Source organism: Platichthys flesus, chromosome 19 (assembly GCF_949316205.1).
Source record: "Platichthys flesus chromosome 19, fPlaFle2.1, whole genome shotgun sequence".
NCBI lineage: Eukaryota > Metazoa > Chordata > Actinopteri > Pleuronectiformes > Pleuronectidae > Platichthys > Platichthys flesus.
The window spans coordinates 11744004-11756477 of NC_084963.1; the positions used below are offsets into that span (position 1 = coordinate 11744004).

Genomic DNA, 12474 nt, shown 5'->3' on the forward strand with positions numbered 1-12474 from the left:
GATGTGGTTTGGTTCGATGTTGTGCATCCTGTCATTTTAGTTTGTTAATTCCTGTCTCTTTGTTTTTTTCTGTTTCCTGTTTTATTGTAGTCTCGCTTTCCTTGTGTATTTTTCCAGCTTCTCGGGTGTGTCACTTTCTGTCTTGGTGATTGTCTTTCCCAGTCCTCATGTGTTGCACCTGTGGCTAGTTACCCCAGCCTTCCCTGTGTCTCTATTTAAGCCTCTGTGTTCCATTTTGCCCTTTGTTGGTTCATTACTCGTTTCTTCACGTTGTCGTATATGCTTTGTCTTGTCCTGCTGTCTCGTCCAGCTTCCCCTGCTTATCTTTCCTTGTTCTCCGTGCACCTTGTCGCCGCAGGTTCCTGTTAGTGTTCATGTATTGTTTTTGTCTTGTTTAAAGACTCTTTTTATATTAAATACCTTTTTTTTTGTGATTACCTCCGCATCCTGGGTCCATCGCCTTCCTCAAATGTAGGGCCTCCAAGATCCCTTTTGCCTTGGGCCTCCAAAGTCTATTCGAACACTACTGATAGCATAACTTTAAAAGTGTTTTTCCCCCCTGGAATTTATTTTAATGTCTGGGCCGCATGAAGAGCAACTCTATAAAAAACATGAACTCAGCATGTCGGGAGCGAAAGATCAGGATCTCAGCTGTTGGAAATAAACAAAGGTGAATACATTTTTAAACATCACTTCCAAGGACATGGGAGTTACAGAGGAACAGATTCTTCCAGGGTTCCATTTCTGTATTGTTGTATCCTAAGCTTAGTTACCTTTTTGCTCATTGCATTCACTTTCTGTGAAGTCACACCTACAGAGATCTTACAGTGACAGAACTGTCAGAATACACTGGAAATTCCTGGAGAGTGGATAGTATTATATTGGCCTTCCTATCTGCATCAATTCAGAAGAGGATCTATGGAATAATTCTGTTTGAGTGAATGCAACAAATTTATCTGGATTTTTGTGAATAGTCACATTATTACCCACAATGCCTGTAGTGTCATTTATGTCTGTGGGAGATGTCCTTAAGAAAACATTTAATCATTGTGTGTAAAAAAAGCTTGGGTGATGTTGGCCTTGTATCAAGGCAGGCTCTGGAAATCTCTGGCCCTCCCTGTTTCAGCTCTACTTAGAGGCAATAATATATTATGTAATATGGCCATCTGCTCTTCGCATCGATTTAAAAGTCCCATTATGCGACACAGTCATGGTGAATGCCAGCGAGTGCTTGAACCAGGACACAATGATAGTTGCCCTGATAATGGTGCTCCACAGATTTGGTGCCTTTTTTGTTTTTTAAATCAAAGTTCTCTGTTCATGATGAATGTGTTGGTGTTGAGGGCTGCGTGTGATGGGTCAGAGATGTTGGTATATCAGCAGCGTGTCTGTGCCTGCACAAGAAGTAAGTGGGACATTTGCTCTCTGGCTCTCCCCCCCCCCCCCTTCTTTAATCACTGGACACGTGGATATGGTGCAGGGACAAACCAGGTCATAGGGTGAGATAATCATGACTCTGTTGCGACATCTAGTGGTACAAAAGAAAAAGGTACAAGAGCTTTCTCTTATCATAAATATTTCACAATACCTGTTTTTCTGGGCATCAAGAGCTAGATAAACTGTGTATAGGTTAACAATTTGCCTTCAAACAATACAAAGTATGGTTATATAAAATGATACATATTATATATTAAATAAGATGTTTATGAATAGATTTTGGACCCAGTTGTTCAGGGTAGGAAGTCAATGAATTAAGAGTTACCATGAAAGAATTGTCCGACTGGAGTAGAATCTTCAAGTACACCGGCAAACGTTTCTTTAATCAATGGTTCATAAATAACGATGAATACTGCAGTAATAGATTATTTATTAACCATTGGTAATGTAATTATTTACAATTTACATATTAATTCATCCTCTAGGTTAGAAGTAAGACTTCAGGCTTTCTTTTGGTCCTGTTCATGAAAAATATAATCACGTACATAACAATAAATCATTTCTATTCATTTAAACAAGTTACGTTCTCTTTTATGCTTCTGTCTGCTTGGTAACAATATAGCTTGTTCTGTCAGATTTAAATTAAATTATAATGCAGTATTTTTAAACATACTTAAATCACATAAAACAAACAGACAAACTTCCTGGTGTGGCAGCATGGTCTCAAACAAAAAGATCTGAAGAGGAAACACCAAGCCCTTATATAGCCTCCCCTTCTCAGGCTCCTTTCCTGTGACAGGTAATTCTCTCCGCTCACTCCCACACTTGAATTTGTATCCTTGCTTTAAATTCTACATAACATGGTCAAGAACTTAATGACAGCAATGATGTACAGAGATGCCCGCACTCATGTAGTAATTTATTGACTACAACTGTACCAAAGTAGATGGAAATACCAGAAAGGAACAAAGTAACCAGGCACACTCCATTTAAATTTATTCTCTGGAAGCTTAATAAATGTATTACGTTTTTTAGAGAGCAAAGAGAGACTCAAAATATTTTACTTTCCAATTGCATAAAAACATTTACAGTTTTTTTACAATCATAAGTTGACTGTGGCCCAAATGTTTTCATTATGATGGGATCGAGATAGACGACAGGAAGAGAACCTTAATGCATCTACTGTATGTCTTACGTTCTGTGAGGTATTTTGGTGTTTTGCCTATATGTTTGATGTAGAGCCAACACAATTATTTATTTTTAATTTCAAAACCATTTTCATCATCAACTTTAACTTTAAGATTTCATTTATTTTTCACCTTTTAAAATGGTGCCCATATAGTCTTGTGACTTGTTACAGGTGTAACATTCAAGATAATTATGTGCACTTCTGAGCTAAAATGGGTTTAGAATAATGTTTCTTAGAAGGCGTGAGTCTACAACACTTTTCAGAAACTAGAGTGTCTCGAAGAATGTCTAAGATAAAACCATAATAATTAAAGATTTAAACCCCTCTCTTTTGAAGGAGGACGTAACAAGGTGTCAGTCTCTCTTTAGTTGTGCAGCCAGTATAGGAACTAAATAATAAATGCCACCAGCACTCTGATACAGCTAAGTGATAATGGGGTTGCACACCTTCTCCAGCTCCTTGCGTTGATGCTCATATTCAGCCTTTTCAGCAGTCTGCAAAACAAGGACTTTCAATATTCTGACAAATGTCATGATTAGAAAAGAAAAAGGAAAGCAGAGTATTTACCCCGCTCTTGTCAAGCCAGCTAATGACCTCGTAGCACTTGGCAAAGATCTTCTGCTTATCTTCATCACTGATCTTGCCAGCAAGCTTCTCACCCTCAACAGTTGACTTCATGTTGAAAGCATACGACTCCACTGATTCTTGGCAGACACCTTTTCAAACAGGACATCATCCTCCTATTATATATTATATAGAAAATAGGTAAGATTAGCATTCAATCTTAGTAGCATTTAATACCCTTGTCATTGGCGATTGTGATCTTCTTCTCCTTTCCAGAGCTCTTTTCAGCAGCAGAAACATTCATGATGCTGTTGGCATCAATGTCAAATGTCACCTCGATCTTGGGTAAACCACTGGGAGCAGGAGGGAAGTCTGTCAGCTCAAACTTGCCCAGCAGGTTGTTGTCTCTGGTCATGCACGCTCACCCTCATGAACCTGTTGAAGTGTGTTCGCATACAATGTTTAAACCATGTTTGTCTGCAGTTCTGTAACCTTTATTAAGCTTAAACATGCATGGAAGGCCTCTGGGGCGGGAAACGGAGTGGCAAGAAAAATAGTCATTAAAACCAATATGCTTACCAGCACACACCAGGCTGGTTGTCAGAGTAGGTGGTAAAGGTCTGTGTCTGCTTAGGAGGAATGACGGTGTTGCGTTTGATTAAGGCAGTCATGAAGCCTCCAGCAGTCTCTATAACAAGTGACAGAGGGATGACATCTAGAAGCAGCAGGTCCTGCCGATCTCAGTCTTGTCACCAGACAGGATGGCAGCCTGGACAGCTGTAAAGACAAAACAGCAGTTTGACATCTGGAAAATGATATCAAGTTTGACACCTTACTAGGTAATGAGTCACTGTGACTGTCAGCTGCTAAACATGTATTGATATCACAGTCCAGGTCCAAAAAACGTGGTGCACATTAATTGTTTGAATCGCTTACCAGCTCCGTAGGCCACAGCTTCATCGGGATTGATACACTTGTTCAGCTCCTTTCCATTGAAAAAGTCCTGGAGCAGCTTCTGGATCTTAGGGATGCGGGTGGAGCCACCAACCAGGACAATGTCATGGATCTGTCCTTTATCCATCTTGGCGTCAAGAAGGAAATTCTCCGAAGGTTCCAGTAAGCGGCGGAAGAAGTCAGCGTTGAGCTCCTCAAAGCGAGCCTTGGTGATGGAGATGTAAAAGTCAGCTCCCTCATACAGGGATTCGATTTTGATGCTGGCCTGGGTGCTGGAAGACAATGTGCATCACAAGTGGTGTGCAGACGACGGACAGCTTTCTTGTTATCACTGATGTCCTTTTTACCTTCTTGTCCAAACCATAGTCAATAGCAGCAGCAGTTGGTTCATTGACGATACGCAAAACATTGAGGCCAGAGATTAAGCCTGCATCCTTAGTGGCCTTGTGCTGGGAGTCACTGAAGTAGGCCGGCACGGTGACTACAGCATTGTTGACAGTCGTCTGGGTAGAAGGTCTTATACTCACACTTGTACTCAACTTGAACTTCGGGGCTTTAAATGGCCAGTACTTCATATCTGATTGTACAACTGAGTCATCAAACTTGCGGCCAATCAGCCTTTTGGCTTCTGTAAAAATTTAAAGTTTTCTTTTACTAATCAATAAAACATATTTGGGACAATGTGGACTTCCATTACAGAAGCCCACTCAGACATCCAAGGAAGGATTTTGGCCATCTATGGTCTTTTGAACTCCTGTGGGTCATTAACAAGTTACATAGGAACTGTTTGTGACAGACTCATTCTTTTCTTCAATTTAAAACATAGCTGTCAGTACTTTTATTTTTACTAGATTTGTATTGCCCATTATTGTGAAGAGTTACTCCACTTTCAGCAGGTTTTTGTGCGAACGACACAAGCTCAGTTGAGATCAATAATAAAATGTTACTCTTAAGGCCTAATTATAGTCCTGCGACTGCAACCACGGAAGGCCACGCAGCTGCATCGACGGATCCGTTTTGGTTTATGCTTCCTAAACGTGTTGCGCGTGTTGCAACGCAATTCACCGCCAGAACACTAGGCGGAGTAACTTTTTTTTTTCGAAAACAAAACACACAAAGAAGAGACGTCTTCTTCTTCGTCGAATGTTTATTTACATCGCCACTCCGGCTCCTCATAGCCTATTTCTGGCGGACAAATCGGCCAGTCAGTGACGGGTTATATAAGTGGTCATACTTTCGGATCTCTTCTGCCAAGTGCTCATCTATTTGGTCCATATTCGTTCTTCTAAATCTTCCGTGATTTCCGCGTATTGTGGGGCATGAAACCGGAAACTAGACTCTGGACGGGATGTAGTAACCCGACCAATCACAAGCCTTGCGGGCTGCGTGAGGCTCGCGTCGTTTTGTCGTATAGTTAGAAAAATTGGCGGACGCACGCAAGCCGCCAGAGGGCTCGAAAGGGTTGTGGTCCTGTTGCCCTGGTCATTGGCAACGATCTCATCCTTTCCATGCTGGAACACACCCACACAGGAGTAGGTGGTCCCGAGATCGATGCCAACTATTGGTCCAGCATTAGACATGATTCCCGAGAGGAAAGTTGATTTGTCAATACCATGGTTAACAACTGAAAGCTTATTCAGACACAAATAAAAACACATATGAGGCAACGAAACACGTTTAAAAAAGAAACTCAAGGTCACTTTTAGTAGTAAACAGTAGCTTGATAATTCAGCAATGTGAATAAATAAATTAATAGAAAACCCTTCACCAGCAGTGTAATTGCTATAAGATTGGTTAATCATGTACATTATATAAAAAGTGTGTTAAATACTTTGCTATAGTAGATTACAAACAAAAACGTTAATGTGTCAACATACCCAAAGACTGACAACACTGAAACAAACTGTGCTAGATCTGTATTTAAGTGAATGAGGCCTCAAGTTAACACTGACATCATTCTCGCTGGAAACAAGCTTACAACTTTGAGATGTACGAACTAACCTCAAAACAAAGCAGGATATATTTAATGGACCACGACCAAGGTGGCAGCTGATGATGGATCCTAACTGGAGGCAGTGGAAAATGACTGTGTACTATAGTGTCATCCGATCTTTAATGGTGGATCATGATCTTGCTGGCTGCTGACCATAGACTATGCTGGCAGAAGGACTGCTTGACATATAGTAATGAAGTTATCCTTCAAAATGTTTACCTTTATCTTGATGATGTTTTCCTACATCGGACATCTATTGCACTTCTGTCCGTCCTGGGGGAGGGATCCCTCACATGTCTCTCTGAGGTTTCTATGTATTTTTACCCTGTTAAAAGGGTTTTTAGTCGTTTTTCCTAACTCTTGTTGAGGGTTAAGGACAGAGGATGGCACACCATGTTAAATCCCTATGAGACAATTGTAATTTGTGAATATGGGCTATACAAAAAAAATTTGAATGATTGATTGATATAAACCATTTAAAGTTTTATTTACTATCATAAGTTGAGTTACACTAAGGTCCGCGGACAGTCGGTGTGTAGTCAGGTCCACTGACTACACGTTAATACCACACGCACACGCACACACACACACACACACACACACACACACACACACACACACACACGCACTCACACACACACTCACAGCTCCACGCCCTCTATATATTTTATTGTCCGATGAGGAAGCATCTGGGAATACCCGACGCACTCGTTTGGTCGACGTTAACGTCACTCACGTGTACCCGGCCCGCGATTGGCTGAGCTCGTTAGGAGGAAGTCAAGTGTCACATCGTTTCGGGGGGATCAGCTTGGAGTTGACAAAAACGATCTGTCTCACTCGGAACATTTTGGACACACTTTCTTGTTTTTTTTTTTATAGATTTCCCATTTGTGTCCTGGACGGACCAAGCTGGCGAGTCTCAACGGCGTCTGGCTGACAACCCTCCCTCGATTATCTGGTCTAGCCGTGGACTTGATCACCCGCACGGCACAGAGGGGAAAGTGGGACTTTATTGTTCAAGGCTAGCTAGCTAGCTTTGCTAAGCGGCTTGTTTTTGTCTGCACAGCTTGGACAGCGGGCTATATGGCTGCGACGTACGAGCCAATATATGGACTTTCAGAAGACGAGGTAGGCTCCGTCGCTAACTACAGCATCAACCGTGTGTGTGTTGCTGTCTCTCACACAGCCGGAGGCAGCTAACGCCAGATTTAGCCGAAGCTAACGAGCTGTTAACCAACAGTAACATTCCGTAGTAATGTCCGGGCTGCTGCACACTCCTCGCTCCTGGCGTTTACTCGCATAGCTTCAGAAACGACCGACACACTTTGTCATATAAGCTCGACAACCCGTGCAACATGCGGTGTGTGAATTACAGTGGTGCTCGTCCAGTGGGTGCTTACTTGAAGACCTGTAGAAATGGGTTATTTTCATGGGATGGGAGCCTGGCTGTCATCTCAAGCTAACCACCCTGCCAAACAGTCACCGCCTCCTGTCAGTAATCAAACTTGTTCGATGGTGGGCTGACCGCTAACCGAGTTTCAAGACATGTACATCTTCCTCCTGTCAAATGAGGTCGATGTCCGGGCTTGGTGTGTTGTGGTGGACTCTCCCTCCTTACCTGTAACATCCCCCCTGGTATTCATTTTTGTGGTGTGAACTAATGTTATAGTGTAAGTGTTGTTTTAAATGGCAGCACGACAGTCTAACATGAGAGCATCACTGATGTGAACACCGATCAGCTGTCACACCAGCAGCCACCTGCCCACCAGACATTGCTAATCTAGTCAGAAAGAGTAAGACTTCAGATTTTGTGGATGTAGGACAAAAACATTATTTTCACGAGTCCATTCAAGGAGGTAAATATGGGCGTTCCCACAGTTGTTGATCTTGTTTCAGGTTTACCCGGATGCAGGGAAGACTTGGAAGTTTCATGTGGCCGTTATTTATGCCAGTCATTCGATGCAACACATGGGGAATTTAAGGAAAGGGTTCTACATATATATATTTTTTAAATCTGATCAACTAATCCTCACAACTAAAGGTTTTACGTCAGTCAGCAAAACATGAAATAAATCTTTTACAGTGACTATGATGTTAATACTCAGTAACATTACACTCTCTTTACAAGACCTTGGGTAACAGCTGGGTTGGACTGGGCTTTGACCCCTCCACTCCCTTCTCTGATCCATCCTCTACTGATTGTCATCACTATAATTGTGACATAAGTTGTGATCAGACTTGACAAATGTAAAAAGAACAACCTCAGAGAAGCAGCGTGTCTGTTATCTTTACTTTAGGTCTCATGTCAGTGAGTCAGAGACGTTTTTTTTGGATGCAGGTGATGCTGTCGCAAATGGTTAAAGATAAGATTAACCATGAATCCCATGACGGGGAAATTCACTTGTAACATTATCAGATAGTTAAAGGTAGACGAAATACCCAGCCATAAGTACAAAATAAAAGAAGCAATAAATCTAAAACATACAGATGTATACATAATATGGCTGCATACTTTTTTTACTAACATACTGCCCTCAAAACACATGAATAGTCTAATTATGTCTGAGCATATGCAATAGACAAAATATCTAGACACTGTTATAATATCAAGCTTTTTAAATTAAGCAATGGTTTCAGAACTCGTTTCATTTCCAGGTCTGGCTTAAAGTTAGAGGTAATAAATAAAAGGGGATTAGTGCGGCCATGTGTTTTGAGCGTGAGATTATGAGATTGTATTCCCATGAGATTGATGAAACGTTTGGATCAACTGTCCCTCTCTATCTTTCTTTCTACAGAATGAAACCAGAGTGCTGCGGGTTAAGGTCATTGCAGGAATTGATCTGGCGAAGAAAGACATCCTCGGAGCCAGGTGAGCTTCACAGGAAACTACAAAAATGCTTCTTTCATCAGAGTTTACTTGTTACACAATTCCGCCACTTTCTTGTCATTATGAGAAGCGTGTGGTATCCTGGTTACCCGCTGTGGGCACTGCTTAATGTCAGGTAGTCTCGCCCTACCAATGACATTGCACATCTTGCAAAACTTGATATTTTACTCTAAAGATGACAAATTTTACAACAAAAATATTTCAGCCAACAATAATGATTTGACAGGGACATTCAGTTCAGTATCCTGCTCTTATATAACGAGAAGCTCCTGTATTCTGTCCTTGGAGCGCACTTAAATCCCCTTCACTAAATTCCTTCTACTTATGAAGACCTTGAACTCTTGTGTTAATCAATGATTACCTATCTGCTTCTCCTTCTCTACTCATGACCCACTTATATTAAAGTTTTTCCAGATAAACTCTCTGACTAATAATTATACATACCTCATAATGTCTCACACGTGTGGAGAGACATACTTTAAACTTGAAGGTTCAAGGGTCTTTGAAGCATTACGTTCATCATGGGGCTTTTGTCTCGTGCTGTCTGTCCTCCTCTCGCCCTTTGTGACTCTTTGATGAAGTTAAACCTACTGTCTCTGTAACTTTCACGTGACTTTGCATAATTTATTATAAATATCAAATCAGGAACTATAAGTAAATAAAACCTTATGTTTGTTATTCTGTGTATGGATGCACTTTCTGCAGTTACACTATCTTTTTCATGTACATTATTTGCAATTATACATTTTTTTGAACGCTGAATAAAGAGGTGCACTTAATACCTGAACATGTTTACACATTAAATTGTAATGCAAACAATCATAGCTTTACTGCAGAAATTGCATGCCATATACCTAGAACAGGCTGTGTGCATATCCGACCTGGTTGTACATTAATCTTGTAATGATATTTGGGTTTGGTGCAATCAAGTTGTCTGGGCTAGCCTTATTGACATTTTTACACTGCAAATGTCTGTATCAGAGACATCAAGTAATAACCATGTGTGTTAGGGAAAGGATAACACAAACACAACATAACACATGCTGGCACAGGTATGGAAAGAAAAAACATGCCACGAGCCCCACTCGAGACTCCAAGCGGCTGATTCATTGTAAGTTAAGAGATAACTTATTGACAATGTTGATGGCGATTATGGTGCTGTGAATGAATATGGAGGCATTAACTGCCAAGCAGCGAGAAGGACAGTGAGGAAAATAAATAAGTGGAGGAACCAGAATCAGGACGCAATGAAGATAAGGGTCAGGATGCAGGCAACAGGTTTTGGGACGAAAATAACAGCATTGTGTATGAAACGAAGAGGCTTAGAGTGTAGATCTGCTGAAGCAGAGGCAAGATCTGATCGGGTGATAGCTTGGTATTTATCGAGGGCTTGATTATGGTGATGATTCCAGCTCACCTGCTTCCACAAAGACAAACACAGACATTGGGAGAGACTCACAACTGAAATGACAACCAGTAAGACAGTCACAGGCTGTGGTTGAATTTTCAATAAAACCATGCCCAATAACCTTTCCAAACCACTTTTCTTTGAGCTTGATGGAAAACGTCATGAAGTCAAAGAAAGATGTTTATAGAGAAATCATGACTTTAGATTGTGTCTTTTGAAAAAAAAGTATAAAGGCTTACTTAACAGTTGTTAACAGTTTCGGATAGAAATTTTAACACTGTTCCTACTGTTGTTACCTCCAACAAGTAGGTTCTGTTTTCACCCTTGTCCGTTTGTTTGAAGATTGGTTTGTTCGTTAGTTGGCAGGATTACGCAAAAACTACTGGATGGATTATCACAACACATGGTGAAAGGATGTGGTATGGGTCAGGGAAGAAACCATTACATTTTGGTGCTGATCTGGGTCAGCGTTGGATCCAGGAATATTTTCTTACTTACTTAAACATTGCGAGGTTTAGGGAAATGACTGTGTGAACTTTAGTCATAAATCTTGATCTAGTGAATGTAAATGTGCTTTCATAAAGAGGCTGTCGTGCCATTATTTGCACTCTAGGTACCGCATTGTGTGTGAGCCATGCTGAAGCATTAGATTGTCAAAGAAAAACCCTGGTACCTTTTTAATACTGTGTAGTAGAGCTTCTCACGTGCCAGATTGCATGTTATTGCATCCCGATACTTTTCCAGCAGGACAGGTCGACTGGGTCAGGACTCATGAGCTTAACTGAATGGTAATGAAGAAACACTGAATGATGTCTTGATGTGTAGACACAGGAGACAATGCTGACTTGGCAGTCTGTCCCCTCAGAAGATTCTCAGACAGTGCCGGCTTGCTCTTTTCTTCTATTCGCTTCTAAAGCCGTCCTTGCTGCATTCTGTAATTCAGCTGCTTTGTTCCATTGGGTTCTCCTTTGCTGTTTAGGACTGAATGAGACACCCCAAGGTTTTGTTTTTGTTGTTTTTAGACAGGTGTAGATAAAAACTCAACAAAACTGCCATGCAAACACGAATGAGCCGAGCCACCATTTGAATCTAGCGTCCTGCCATGCTCGCTTTTCATCTCCCTGTGTTGACCTGAAGTGGCCTGTCTGTCTTGCATAGTAGGTTGTTTTTTTGATAGCGGGAAGTAGACGTGAATAAAATCTCACTGCAGCACAGATACAATAGGCCTATTGTATTTAGTTTAGTCACAGCACATCACACAACCAACCAAACACAATTCAAGGCTATGGGTATCCTTAAGACGTTAATTATAACGCTAGTTTTTCCAGGGGGGATGCTTGCAGATGATTTTATAACCATTCCCAATTTATGTGCTGATTTCTTCTGCTCCCTCTCAGCTGGCTCCTTTTGTCTGATGGTACGCCCAGGCTCCAACTGGCAGTCAAAATCAAATTTTTTCCCTATCCATACTGAAATTAGATTACTGGTTATATCAGGGCTGGATGGCAAAGAAAAATCCCATGGAAATTGATTATGGCAAATCAAATTTAAAACATTCATGGTCCTTAGTTTGAAATGGGATTCAAATTGGATTTAGAAACTTTGAGTGTTGATCTAGCCCCTGCAATCAAACTGTCATATATGAGACGCATAACACCAACGCTTCCCAGAGAACATGGGAAAAAACTCACTCTCCTGGTATAATCTGGGAAGACTGACATATGTGTCGGTGTTAAGAATTAGACGATGTTAAATGTTTTACATCCACACCGGAGTAGCTCAAAATTCTCTACATTATGTTATGTATTCATAAGGAACATTGATAGATGTTGTCTAAGGGCAGACAGAGAAGTGTAGTATTATGGGTAAACTGTCACTGAAAAAGACAGATGTCTATCAATCAAGTGATTAATTAATTGGCAGACAATTGGATCAATTAAATCTAAACATTTCGATCACAATTGATATATAAAGATACTCTATGCACGCCTTTTCTATTGCTGCTTGCTCGGCGATATCAGCTGTTTACTGGGAGTTCAACA

At 41.0% G+C, this 12474-nt stretch overlaps 1 protein-coding gene and 1 pseudogene across 2 annotated transcripts in view; one reads left to right on the forward strand and one right to left on the reverse strand.

The window, feature by feature from the left end:
* Positions 1-2721: 2721 nt before the first annotated feature.
* Positions 2722-5724, reverse strand: LOC133975587 (heat shock cognate 70 kDa protein-like; annotated as a pseudogene).
* A 1194-nt stretch (positions 5725-6918) lies between these two features.
* Positions 6919-12474, forward strand: part of nedd4l (NEDD4 like E3 ubiquitin protein ligase) — a 41812-nt gene continuing 36256 nt past the window's right edge. For both annotated transcript variants that reach the window (XM_062413571.1, XM_062413572.1), the window contains exons 1-2: positions 6919-7265; positions 8933-9006. In XM_062413571.1, coding sequence (XP_062269555.1) covers positions 7221-7265; positions 8933-9006 — 119 coding nt within the window. In that variant the 5' untranslated portion in view covers positions 6919-7220. The remainder of the gene's footprint in view (positions 7266-8932; positions 9007-12474) is intronic.